The sequence below is a fragment of the Peromyscus californicus genome, unplaced genomic scaffold (genome assembly GCF_007827085.1).
Source record: "Peromyscus californicus insignis strain IS unplaced genomic scaffold, ASM782708v3 Scaffold_6__1_contigs__length_162567912, whole genome shotgun sequence".
Classification (NCBI taxonomy): domain Eukaryota; kingdom Metazoa; phylum Chordata; class Mammalia; order Rodentia; family Cricetidae; genus Peromyscus; species Peromyscus californicus.
In genome coordinates, this window is record NW_026294584.1 from 86,438,564 (window position 1) to 86,450,957 (window position 12,394).

Here is a 12,394-nt window from a genome sequence, read left to right on the forward strand (position 1 = left end):
AGCACATTCCTCCTACACACAGCACTCAGAGGGAAGTTTAGAAGTTCATGTATGTGTATCCCACAGATGCCATCCGAGTACCAGTTATACAGAAGCATCCCATCAACTTCTTGCGTACTTCTATTGAGACCTCCTTACTGGGAGAAGAGGAAGCCTTGCAGATGCTTTTTCCCACTCTGACTTGGTGGCCAAGCATTTTGTTCCCGGAGCTTCCCCCTCGTTGCTCTAATCACAGATCTAGAAACTGCCTGCGCCTTCTGACAGAGTTCTCTCAACAGTGAGAACAGTCCCCCCACGCCTGTGCTGACTCACCCTCCACCCCTGTGTGCTCCAAGGGAGGAACTGGATGAGCACGGACTGGCACCCTCTCTGGTTTCTGCTTCTTGTTTATACTGTTTGTAAGTGTCTAAATATTTCAGTTTCATTTTTGGCATGTGGCTTTAACTGGACACCCTGGCATCTGGCATCTCAGCTCTCTCTCAGCTCAGCTGAGCTCCTGGCATCCCCCTTGGCAAGCGCGCCCCATCTCCATAGTACCCATCTCTACAGAATAGGAAAACCATATTCAAATCTTTGTGCCTACTGAACTTTGATCTCTGAAGTTCTCCACATTATTTAACCTGCACAAGGGTAGGGTGGGGAGTTGAACCCTGCTGGGTGCCTGGGTGCCAGCCCTTTTATACAGGCCATCTTGTCCAGTGTTCATAATAACAGTACAGTCAGGCCATTGGTCTCCTTTCCCAGAGAAGACTGGCTTCTTCAAACTCCCCCCACCATGCATCAGCTGGGACCTGCCCGCCCTGCTCTGTGCTCCATCCCATGCCTTCTCCTCAAGGATATAAGCCCCACCCTTGCCCAGCTCCTGGGAAGGCAGCCTCGGCCCCTGAAGCAGAGTTGTGTGTACCTTGGGGTCTTCCTTCACTGCCTGGAAGAGGTCATCCTTCAGCCCCTTCTGACAGTGATCACAGGAGCAGTCAAAGTAGTACTGCTTCCTCAGCTGCTGCCTGCGCTCCTCGCTGAGGTGGAGGAAGTCGATGTAGGACACGGTCAGCTCCTCACCTTCTGAGATCTTGCCCAGGGCCCGGAGTTCAATTCTGGAGCAGGACGAAAGGAAGTCAACAGAACCCATGCTGATCAGCATTCTCCAGGGGTTCCAGGAACCCAGCCTCAAAGACAACAGTTTCCTTGAAGGCTCTGAGAAAATGCCCATCCTTCCAGAAAGCTCACAACCTAAAGCAGAGTTATCGTGCTCATTTGATGTCACATCGGCTCCGTTCAGTTAACTTTTCTGGAATTAGTTCAAATAGAAGTCCTATAAAGGACGGGGCTTGGTCTTAAAGTCCTTCACAGCTTCAACGCCTACAGTTTCATACACTCGGTTACTGGTCTATAACAGGATGGGAATAATAACAAAGAGAAAACAAGGCGAGATCCAAAAATCACTTCCTTAGTTTGAAGATCACATCCTCTGTAACATACATGCTGAGCTGCCGCCATCTTGGCCCGTTCTGTGCTAAACCAAGAGCCCCTTGTACATTATGCTTCCATTCAACAGTTCAGCCTACATTATGTGGGGAATTTATGCTCACTGAAGACCACCAAAGGAATTTGAATATAAAAAGGCAGGGGCCATTAGCCTGATTCACTTTTGTGCTTGTTGGAAGGTGGTACTAACTAGTTGTTGGCCACAGTATCTCTTCTTTCTTTCTTTTTTCCTTCCTTTCTTTCTTTCTCTCCTTTTTTTTTTTTTTTTTTTTTTGAGACAGGGTTTCTCTGTGTAACCACCCTGGCTGTCCTGGAATTCACTCTGTAGACCAGGATGGCCTCAAATAACAACAGTATTTTAATTTTATTTATCTATTATTTTCTCTCAGCCTGAACATGGCCGTCCAGTTAGTAAGAAAACTACTCACCTTTCTGTATAATAATACAGAAGGTGCTGAAGTGAAAAGGCCCCTGAACAACCGACACCCGTTCAGCTAAGCCAGCACAGTGCCTCTCAGCCACGTGCTTTCCACCACCACAAAGTCAGACTGAGAGAAGAGAAGGAGGAAGAGGAGGAGGAAGTGGTGGCAAGGCCTGTAAGCTCAGTTCTCAACTGTGTTCCTGTACCCCAGAAGCCCGGAGTCCCACTGCCGGGCAGAGAGTCTTGGTCAGCACCTCCCAGGAAGACTGTCAGGCACCATGTGAAAAGCAAGATCCCAGCACCCCAGAGAGATTCAGAGGCCCCCCCCTTCCATGTCTTCTGAGAAGATAAATGAAGAAGCAACTACTGAGTGGCAGGGATGTGTGGGCCCAGATAGCTGGGGTGACTACTTAAGATTCCAAAGCCGCCGGGCGGTGGTGGCGCACGCCTTTAATCCCAGCACTCGGGAGGCAGAGCCAGGCGGATCTCTGTGAGTTCGAGGCCAGCCTGGACTACCAAGTGAGTTCCAGGAAAGGCGCAAAGCTACACAGAGAAACCCTGTCTCGAAAAACCAAAAAAAAAAAAAAGATTCCAAAGCCTTATTTCCCATAAGTGGAAGGCATGTACTAATGTCCGGGGCTGCATGGGAGTGCAGCTCAGTAGAAGAGTGTGTACCAAGCATGCCTGAAGCCTTGAGCTGGCTCCCAGCACTAAAGACAGGGAAAGAGAGAGAATGAATGTGTATAAAAACAACTGAATGGAGCCTTAGAAAGCCTGAATGCCACCCTCCTGTTACTCTGTTGTCCCCCTTGAAAGGGGCAGGGAGAAAGGGTAAGGGCATCATTCATATTCTGTCTTAGAAGATCCAGTTAAACTCCATATCGCAGAAAGGAATCTGCATGTGCATGTTACTGATAACACAGTTCTGAGGTAGCCAGTACTGATACACACAGCCCAGATGCCCACTGAGCAGTACAAGGTCAATACTGGCACCCTAACTAGACCCAGTATTTCATGAAGTGCCTTGGTCCAAACGTCCACAGAATGAGTGCAAGGAATGATAACCAGAGAGGCTCAGACATCATCAGAGGAGTGGCTGACCACTGACTTGAGGGCAAGACTGAGCTCCAGAGTGACTGACTGCCTGTGTTCCTCCCACCCACGTTATAACCTCCAGGCAGAGATGGCATCTGAATATGTGGTCTGCTGCCTTTGCAGACCATTGGCTGTCTGGATAGAGCCTGGTTTAAATGTTAATCCCTAGTGGTGCCAGGCAGCTGGAGCTCTGGCATTCCAGGGACACTTGCCAATTTTCACTAAGAGCTGTAACTAAAGTGATAAAGGACAAATCAGGGAGGAAGAGTGTGTGACCCTGCTCACGACTCTGCAGAAAATCCTGCTATTTCCAAGCTGTAGAGGACCCTCATTTCACAAAGAAGGCTGCGGACATTAGAGAAATAAGTCATTTCCCTCAAGATCCCAGAGCGCTAGGGAGACAGCCAAGATTAGCATTCAGGTACCCATTGTGCACTTCAGACTGACGGCAGATAGTTTTCAGCTGCCTCCGGGGTCTGTGATACATGGAGAAGGGCCTTGTTTTTAGGGCTCCACTAATGTTCTAAGATGTTCTATGTGGGCCACTCATGGGCCAGTGAGGACAGTGGATGGCTAGTGCCTTAATGCAATAGGAAGGCAAATTGGAAGCATTCTTCTACTGAGTTATATCCCCAGTCTCCATATTCTATGTTTTGGGCATGACATAGTGGTATGTCATGATCCAGTGTGGTTCAGTAGCAAATTGGTTGGTACTTTCAGAAACTCTGATTCCCATGCAAGACCTAAGTATCTCAAGTTATTTAAATAGTGTGGGGTGGAAAAATCAAGAGTGTATGAGTGTGGTGGTGCATGCTGTAATCCCAGCACTCTTGAAGATTATGAGTTTGAGGTCATCCTGGACTACATGGAAAGCTCAGGGCCATCCTGGGTTATGCAGCAAGACCCTATATCAAGAAAGAAAGAAAGAAAGAAAGAAAGAAAGAAAGAAAGAAAGAAAGAAAGAAAGAAAGAAAGAAAGAAGGAAGGAAGGAAGGAAGGAAGGAAGGAAGGAAGGAAGGAAGGAAGGAAGGAAGGAAGGAAGGAAGGAAGGAAGGAAGGAAGGAAGGAAGGAAGGAAGGAAGGAAGGAAGGAAGGAAGAAAGGAGTGGGGAGCAGGCACAGTGCTGGGGGATGTCTTTCTGTACACTGTGAATATATGTTGTTCCCATTGGTTGATTAAATAAAGTTGCATTGGCCTATGGCAAGGCAGCTTAGAGGCAGGAAGGAAATCCAAGCAGTTATACAGAGAGAAGAAAGGAGAGGGGAGAGAGAAAGAGAGACACCAGCCTGCCGCCCAAGGAGCAGCATGCAACAGAGCTGTAAAGCCACGACCACATGACAACATATAGATTAATAGAAATGGGTTGAGTTAAGTTATAATAGCCAGCTAGCAAGAAGCCTGACCATAGGCCATACAGTTGACAATTAATATAAGCCTCTGTGTGTTTTTACTTGGGGCCAAGTGACTGTGGGACACAGGTGGGAGAGATCCATCCCAACCGTAGGGCCGGGCAGGACCAGAGAAACTTCTAACTACAGCACAGGAAGAGAGGGAAGGGAGGAAAAAGAAAGTTTCCAAAAATGAATTAACTTTATACCACTTAATTATGACAATATGCCTATAATCTCAGCTACTCCAAAGACTAGGCAGTAAGTTCAAGGCCTGCCTGGACAACAGAGGCACACCTGGGCAGATTAGTGATGGGTGGTCTCAATAAAAAATAGAGATGGAGCTGAGGATGTAGCTCAGGGGTAGACTGCTTGTCTAACAGCTGAGGCCTTAGGTTCGATCCCTAGAACTGGAATGAAGAAAGAGAGAGTAGAGGTGAGGGAAGGGGAAGGGGAAGGAGGGGATCATAAATCCCCGTCCCATTTTACACTAGAGATGCTTCTCAGTACAGAGCAGGGCGTGCCCCAGTAAGTCCACGACAAACTGAAAATACTGTAAGCGCATATTTAATACGTCTCATGTACTTAGCTTTGCTGCCTTGAATGTGCTCAGAGCACATTCAATAGGCCATAGTCAGGCAAAATCAGCTAGCACAAAGCCTGTTTTATAATGAAGGGATGAATGTCTCCCATAGTTGTTCATCGATACACTAAAGGGGACAAATGTCACAGTTATAGCCTTACATATTTGTTGTCACCATAAAGCACAAAAACTGTTAAGTCAAACCACCTTTCGTTAGGAACTGTCTATATTCAGAATCATGGGTTGAGAGATGAACGGTAGTTAAAGTAATCACTGCAGGAGCGAAGCATTGAAGGCTTAGCCCAGCTCCTTCCTCCATCAGCTTCCTGAGGCAGGTCTGATCCCCCCCCCCCCCCCCTACACACACACACATCCATCTCCAGGACTCTACAGTTCTATAGTGGAGCTAACCAAACTGCAAGCAAGCTACTCATCCAAGTATTTCTTGCAGACATTAAGAACGTAGCCAAGCGCCAAGGAGGCTTAGAACTAGGGAGCTCCGGAGAGTTGCTTTCTTGCTGTTGTTTATTTTGTTACTTTTTTGTGTTTTGAAACAAGGTCTTATATAGCTCAGGCTGCCTCAAGTCCATTTTGTACCCTAGGATGACTTGGAACTCCTGATTCTCCTGCCCTACTGCCCAAGTGTTCAATTGCGTGCTTTTGACCTTCACACTAACAGGTTTGGAATCCCAGCCCCGGACATGGTCAGAGCTGTCCAAAGTCACAAGCAGTACACACAGACACAAATAAACCCACCACTCCAGCGTCTCACGCCAAACCCAAACTTTGGAATACAACATTTTGTTTAAATCCAGAGACCACTTAAAGGGTTTTTAAGCACAGGCCAAGCAAAAAACAAAAACAAACAAACAAACAAAAACCTATGTGGTCATCATTTAAAAAAAAAAAGTTCAGGGGACGTGGAATTTGGAATAACCTAAATTTGTGTTTCCAGGCCATGGTCACTCAAAATGGCTCCAGAATAAACTATTTCTTATCCCTTTTAAGAGGAGAGCTGTGTGTTTTTAAATCAATAATTATGGCGCCACAACATGAGATTCTGAAAATTATCCACTTTTCACCAGAGGAATCAATCACCTGAACAGAAGCCAGGTACAGGCATGGACCCATTGAGTCCAGACCATCTGCTGGTACTTCTGATGAATCAGTCTGCCTCCATCTTAGGCTTAAAGGCTATCTTAGAGTAAAGACAAACTAGGTTCATTCCTGTTTATGATTAAACCTCTGTTTCTCAAGGATTGACCTGCGCCCCACCTGTAACCCTAACTACAAATGGTTCTGTACTACCTGTTCCAGGAAACAGCAACCATGTCCTTTTTTTCAAAAAGTTGTAATGATCATCTTGAAAGCCCACCTTTATTTCAAAAGGTTACTATGACTAACTATTGTTATGGCTACCTTATTACCTTGTTACAGTCACCTTGCAATGATGTCTTTGTTTCAAAAGGTTGTTAAAAACAACTTACTGTGCTTACATTCTGCTCCTGTAACCCTGTGTATTCCACCCGCCTTGGAAACTCCCTACCCCTGAGTTATAAAAGCTTTGTCTTCCTCACATCCAATACTGACCTCTCAAACCCCATCTTAGGAGGAGGCAGCCTGTGTACACAAATATAAAAGCTTGCTTTAACTAAATGTTTTTTGTAATTAATTTGGCCATGGTGGTTTGGGTCAGAGGTCTTTACCCTCAAATCGTTGGCATTAACAACTCCCTCAGGTAAACGGTTGGTGAGTTCTTGGGTGGTGGAGGGGGTGGGTTCTAGACTTCCCTTAGCTTGCTCAATAGTCCATTTTGTTTCTTTTGAGCTGGTTAACAAGGATCCTACTTTGAAAGATGCAGTTTGTGGTCTGCTTTCTAAGTATTTGGTTGAAGCATCAGTTCGTTTGCTTGCTTTGAAAGTCTAGACATTTGGTTTAGTTTATTGGCTTGCTTGCCTTTGGACCTCTGAAGGCATTTTGGATTCCGACTGTTTAACTTGTTTTCAGTATTTTGTTCCCTTTTGGAATTTTGAAGACATTTTGGCCTTTGTTTTGTTTGTCTTGGTTTTCACTGTCTTTGAATTTTTTTGATTTATTATTATTCAGCCCTCGTCTCCTGACACTCCTCAAATTCATAGTTCTGTGTTTTTCTGCTGTTTTTCCTGTGACCCTACCAGGACTTTAGCTTAGGAATTTTATGAGCACTCACCAATAAAGATGCCAAAAACAAGAGGCACTTGTTCCCTCCCCAAAAAAAGTGTGGTGATGTCAGGGGCAATACTCCATAGTGCACAATGACCTATGGGGAAACCAGACAAACAGGTCCCATTCCTGGGTTGAAGGAACTGTATTGGCTCACCCAAGAAGACACATAATGAAGGATTGGTCACCCAGTGTCTTGAGGCCCCTCACATTTCTATAAACGTGTGGTATCCTGAAACCCAGTGGGACAGGGTCTCAGGGTAAATGCTGAGAAGGTCAATTTCAAAAGCAGCATGTAAGACTGACCCAAACCACATATTCCCTGGTTAGCACGGACAGGCAATTTTTTAGGAGAAAAGAAAAACATAGATATAACTATGGGGAACAAGGTTTCCAAAAAGGAGGAAATGTTCTCTGTCAGGCACTCTAGCTTTATATGAGATCGTCACTAACATGCAACTATTTGGAAAATGGGGAGATCTAAAGATAAACATTTGTGTCTTAGTTACTAGTCTGTTGCTGTGAAGAGGCACCATGACTAAGGCAACTTATAAAGTAGACAGTTAGTTGAGGGCTTGCTCAGAGTTTCAGAGGGTTAGTCCATGACCATCATGACTGAGCATGGTGGCAGGCAGGCACGGTGCCAGAGCAGTAGCTGAGAACTCACATCTGGTCCACAAATTGCAGGCAAAGGGAGAGAAAACTGGGCCTGGCATGGGCTTTGTAAACCTCAAAGCCTACCCTGACATCACCACACTTTTGGGGAGAGGGAACAAGTGCCTTTTGTCTTTGGATAGGCCATACCTCCTAAACAAGGCCACGCCTGCAAACTGGGAACCAAACATTCAAGTATATGGCCTGTGGGGGCATTCTCATTCAAGCGACCACACTTTACTACCTCCCAAATGGTTTGTTTTGCATGTTTAACCAAGTCCTAAGCAGTGAAGTTTAAAAAAAAAAAATTACCAACAGGCACTCTGCTTTAATTGAAACATAAAATACCTGTCAGAAACTGGTAACACTGGTAATTCATAATAAAGAGGTCTTCAAAAAAACTCTACATGTGTGTTAAATTAGATGCTAAAATTAAAAGTGATTGTTTTAGATTTTATATCAAAACACAGGGTGACTTCTAGAGGCGGTGCCTCCTCTCCTCTCCCTCTGGCCTTGCTTCGTCCCCTGCCGGTCTTATACTTTTCCTTGAGCAGCTTTTTCCTTCTAATTCTCATGTTCACAGTTAAGCGCTCTTATTATACAAACTAGTCATAACCTTCCTTAAAGACAAAAACCTCAGTCTGCCCTGAGTGGAGGTCCCTCCAGCTTAAGGAGCCTCCTGGGGCAGTTAAAGATAACCAATGAAGCTACGTCCGATCCCCTCAGCATCATCCCTTGGAATTTATGCTGAGAGCCCTCTTCCAGAATCTCGGTGAGTTCCCCTGTCTGTTCTTTGACTGGTGCATCCTGTTAAACATGGGTTCTGTGTCCTTTGTGTCTATTTTTCTAACAAGAAGCCCACTAAATGTTCCTACACCCATTCCTGCTCTGCCACTGGGTCAGATGTAGTAATACACGGATTTTCTGGGGAACATCTTCATAAAACCTGATCCCCCTCATAGCAGGGCTGGCAGATATAAAGACGTTATAGAAGCACTCATACCTCTCAATCTGGCTATCAGACTATTAAAAGAGAGGACCCGAAGGATATGGGAGTTTCTCTGGGGAGAGGAAAGGGCCAGAAAGGGAACTTGTCTCCCTGAAAGAAATTTCACGCAGTTCTAACGACCTACAGGATGAGACTAAAGACCAGATGATGATGGATCCATGCAGGGCAGAACTGCACCTTGGCCAGGACCGTGTGCCTGCATGTGCATGTCCCTGTCTCTCTGGTTAAATTTTTTAAGGTCTTCAGGACCTTACAGATGGACTTGAGGCATTTGCGGGATCCCTTTGTTCTCCTTCCCCAACTTCCCAGTGTGACCTGAATTAAATAACTCTTTTTTTTCTGCTTTCCACTTTTAATTTGTCTCTTTTAATTGGCTTCTTGTGGAAACGTGGCCAGACCTGGCTTTGGCACAAGCTATGACTTCCAAGTCAGGGCACAATAAAAACAAACAAAACAAAAACACGATCCCCTCAGCTATTTAAAGAGAGGGAAAGAGACCCTTAAGACTACATGACTCTGAGTCTACATGACTCAAGACTACATGACTAAGTCTTTAGCACATTGTGAAGAAGTAGAGAAACTTCTCCTTTTTCTAAACTGGGAGCACTTACTGTCATGTAATTGTGTATATTTTTTGTTGTCTTCATGTGTTGTTGTGTCAAAAAATGTTTTTAACAAACTGTGGACACTTCTCTTTTAAAATTCATTATTGCTATATGCTAAAATTGTTTTTTAGTTTGCCCGATTAAAGTGCAAGTGCAGATTAAATTGGAATATTGTGATCATATATTAAGGCCTGATAAGTATATACTATTTTGTAAATGTGAGCACTCTAAATATCTTATAACCTATTAAAATGATATTTTTAGGAATATTGAATGTTTCATAAACCTTTATTGGTATAAACATAGATTTTGATAAGGTTTTCCTCCCAAAACAGATTCTAAATATAGATACCTAAAATAGATATACATTTTTATCCCATTTTTATAATGGGTAACATAAAATTCATATGATTTCTTCAAAATATTCTTAAAGAACTGTTAAATGTAAGTTTTTTATTATAATTGGACTATATATGAATTATTAGCTATATGTCTACTAAAGATCTCTATGTTAAGTTTTCTTTTCATAATGAGGGTTATAAAAAATATAATCCTGACAAATAGTAATGTTCAAAATCTTGGTTTATTAAAATATGTCATATGTATGATTACTTATATAGACTATCTGTCTACAAATGGCTGTGGTTTCTTTATTTTTACATAATGTATTTATTGCCAAATTGGCTTATAAACAAATGCTCATGTAAACTAAAGTTGTTAACTTGGCTGAACTTCATTTTGGCTCATAGTCGAACTACAATTTTAAGAAACAGAATAATGATAAAAGACAGAAAGTGTACTTAATCAAATGGGACCACATAGGTAAAACAAACGGAGATGGTAAATGGCCCTAAAACTTTCTTTGGGACAATTAACATGAGTTTTTAAATTTAAAAAAAATTTAAATCTGGGCAGGACAGATGAATCAGCAGTTAAGAGCAGTGGCTGCTTTTCTAGAGGACCTGGGTTCAACTCTCATCACCCACATGACTGGTCAGTCCCAGAATCTGGTGCCCTCTTCTGGACTCTGTGGGCACTGCATGCACATGGTGCCTAGACATACATGCAGGCAAAACATCCATACATATAAAAATAATAAATAAATGATTTAGATCTGCTTCTTAAAGACAAGACTACATAATCAAACAAATCAAACCATGCATAATCTGGCCAAGATATGATTTCCTCGATCCTTATCCCAATTCTAGTTCTATACATGGTCTGTACTGCTTGAATATATAGATTAACTTAGAGAGGTGATTGTTCCTACTGCAGAACACATTTTTTTCCAAGTAGACAACTACCTTCCCTTGAAATACTAAATTCTTTATTCTAAAGATTAAGAGGATAACATAGGTTTATTCTTTTAGATATGGTATATATATGAATATTTACATATATATATATGAACACAAACATTTTAAGAATTTTATTTTGCCATCACTGCCTCTTTCAAAACAATTGCATAAACAAACAGGTTTTTCAAGATCCTTATTTTAGCCAGATCTCTATAAGGAAAAGAACCCTTAAAAAACTATTTTAATTTAAAAAACTACCTTAAGGTTTACCCAGACCTCCTAGAGATTATAGGTCAACTTAGTGTTTACCCAGACCTCCTAGTGATTACAGGTCACCTTAGTGTAGTACAACATAACAACATATTTTTAAAAATTATTCATCTCTGTTTTTTTAGTTTAAAAAATAATAATAAAGTTACAGATGCCAAAGTTATATTATCCTGCTCTGGATGCCTTATCATACTTTTGATACCTCATAAACACTAATAAAAAATAAATGCTTTTCTAACAAAAAAATTCAAGCTATGTGTTATAATAACTAGAATCTTTAACAAGTAATTCATTTAAACTTGGTTGAGAAAATAGTCAATTTACTTTACCTGTTTTTATAACTTTTAGAGATCTAAGATATTGTATGTTTTCTGTGATTTAGATATAGATTTAGATATAGCCTCCTGAGCTTTCATTTAAAATTATCTCACTAGAATTGTTTCCTAAATCTTGTAATAATAATAATATTAAGATTAAAATATGTTTTAGAAGGTTGTTTTAAAAAATATAGTTGTGACTTAGTCAAAATCAATGTAAAAGCTTAAAAAAGTTTTAAGATTAATTCAATACTCTGAGGTAAAATTAATGCTTGATTTTCTATGATGTTCTTTCAAGGACTGATTTGTTCTTAGTATCCTTTTACTACATGGACATGTAAAACCTGTGATTTAATATGTTTTCCCACTTGTCAGAAGCCTTTGCTTTTGAATAGCCAGTCATTGCTTTAAGTATATATATATATATACATACACACACACACACACACACACACACGTGTGTGTGTGTGTGTGTGTGTGTGTGTGTGTGTGTGTGTGTATATATATATATATATATATATATATATATATATATATATATATATATATATATATAATCTGTTTCAGGAGTTCTGCCTATTTAGAATATTTCAAACTCAAATAGTGATTATGAAACTTGTCTTGGTGGACAAATGTTTAAATCTGTTTATAAAATGTTGAGAGCCAGGCAGTCCAAGACTTTCTCAGAGGCCCTGATGAAAGGACAGGAGAAATCTAGTCTGTGTCCTTGCCCAAGGGCAGGCTTATCAAGGTACAGTGTGCGGCTGGGGCCAGAGCCTCAAAGGAGTTAATGTTTCTATTCCTGGGAACTTGGCTTTTCTCCCTGAAGAGACTGGAGTTATCAGTCCAAAGGCCACTGTGTGCTGGGTCTGTGATGCCCTGGAGATATCCTGTGTTCCCTTTGTACAATACTGATTGATCAGCTTCCTGCTGACTTTGTCCCATTGGATGGTGGCTTTCTGCCGACTCTGTGCTATTTTTCTCCTGAAAATTATTTATAAGATTCTGTACTTCCTTTTTTTTTTGTTTGTTTGTTTTTGTTTTGTTTTGTTTTTCGAGACAGGGTT

At 41.9% G+C, this 12,394-nt stretch overlaps 1 protein-coding gene across 2 annotated transcripts in view; it reads right to left on the reverse strand.

The window, feature by feature from the left end:
• Smyd1 (SET and MYND domain containing 1) overlaps window positions 1-12,394 on the reverse strand; it is a 56,841-nt gene that overhangs the window by 12,973 nt on the left and 31,474 nt on the right. For both annotated transcript variants that reach the window (XM_052720405.1, XM_052720403.1), the window contains one exon: window positions 905-1,094. In XM_052720405.1, coding sequence (XP_052576365.1) covers window positions 905-1,094 — 190 coding nt within the window. The remainder of the gene's footprint in view (window positions 1-904; window positions 1,095-12,394) is intronic.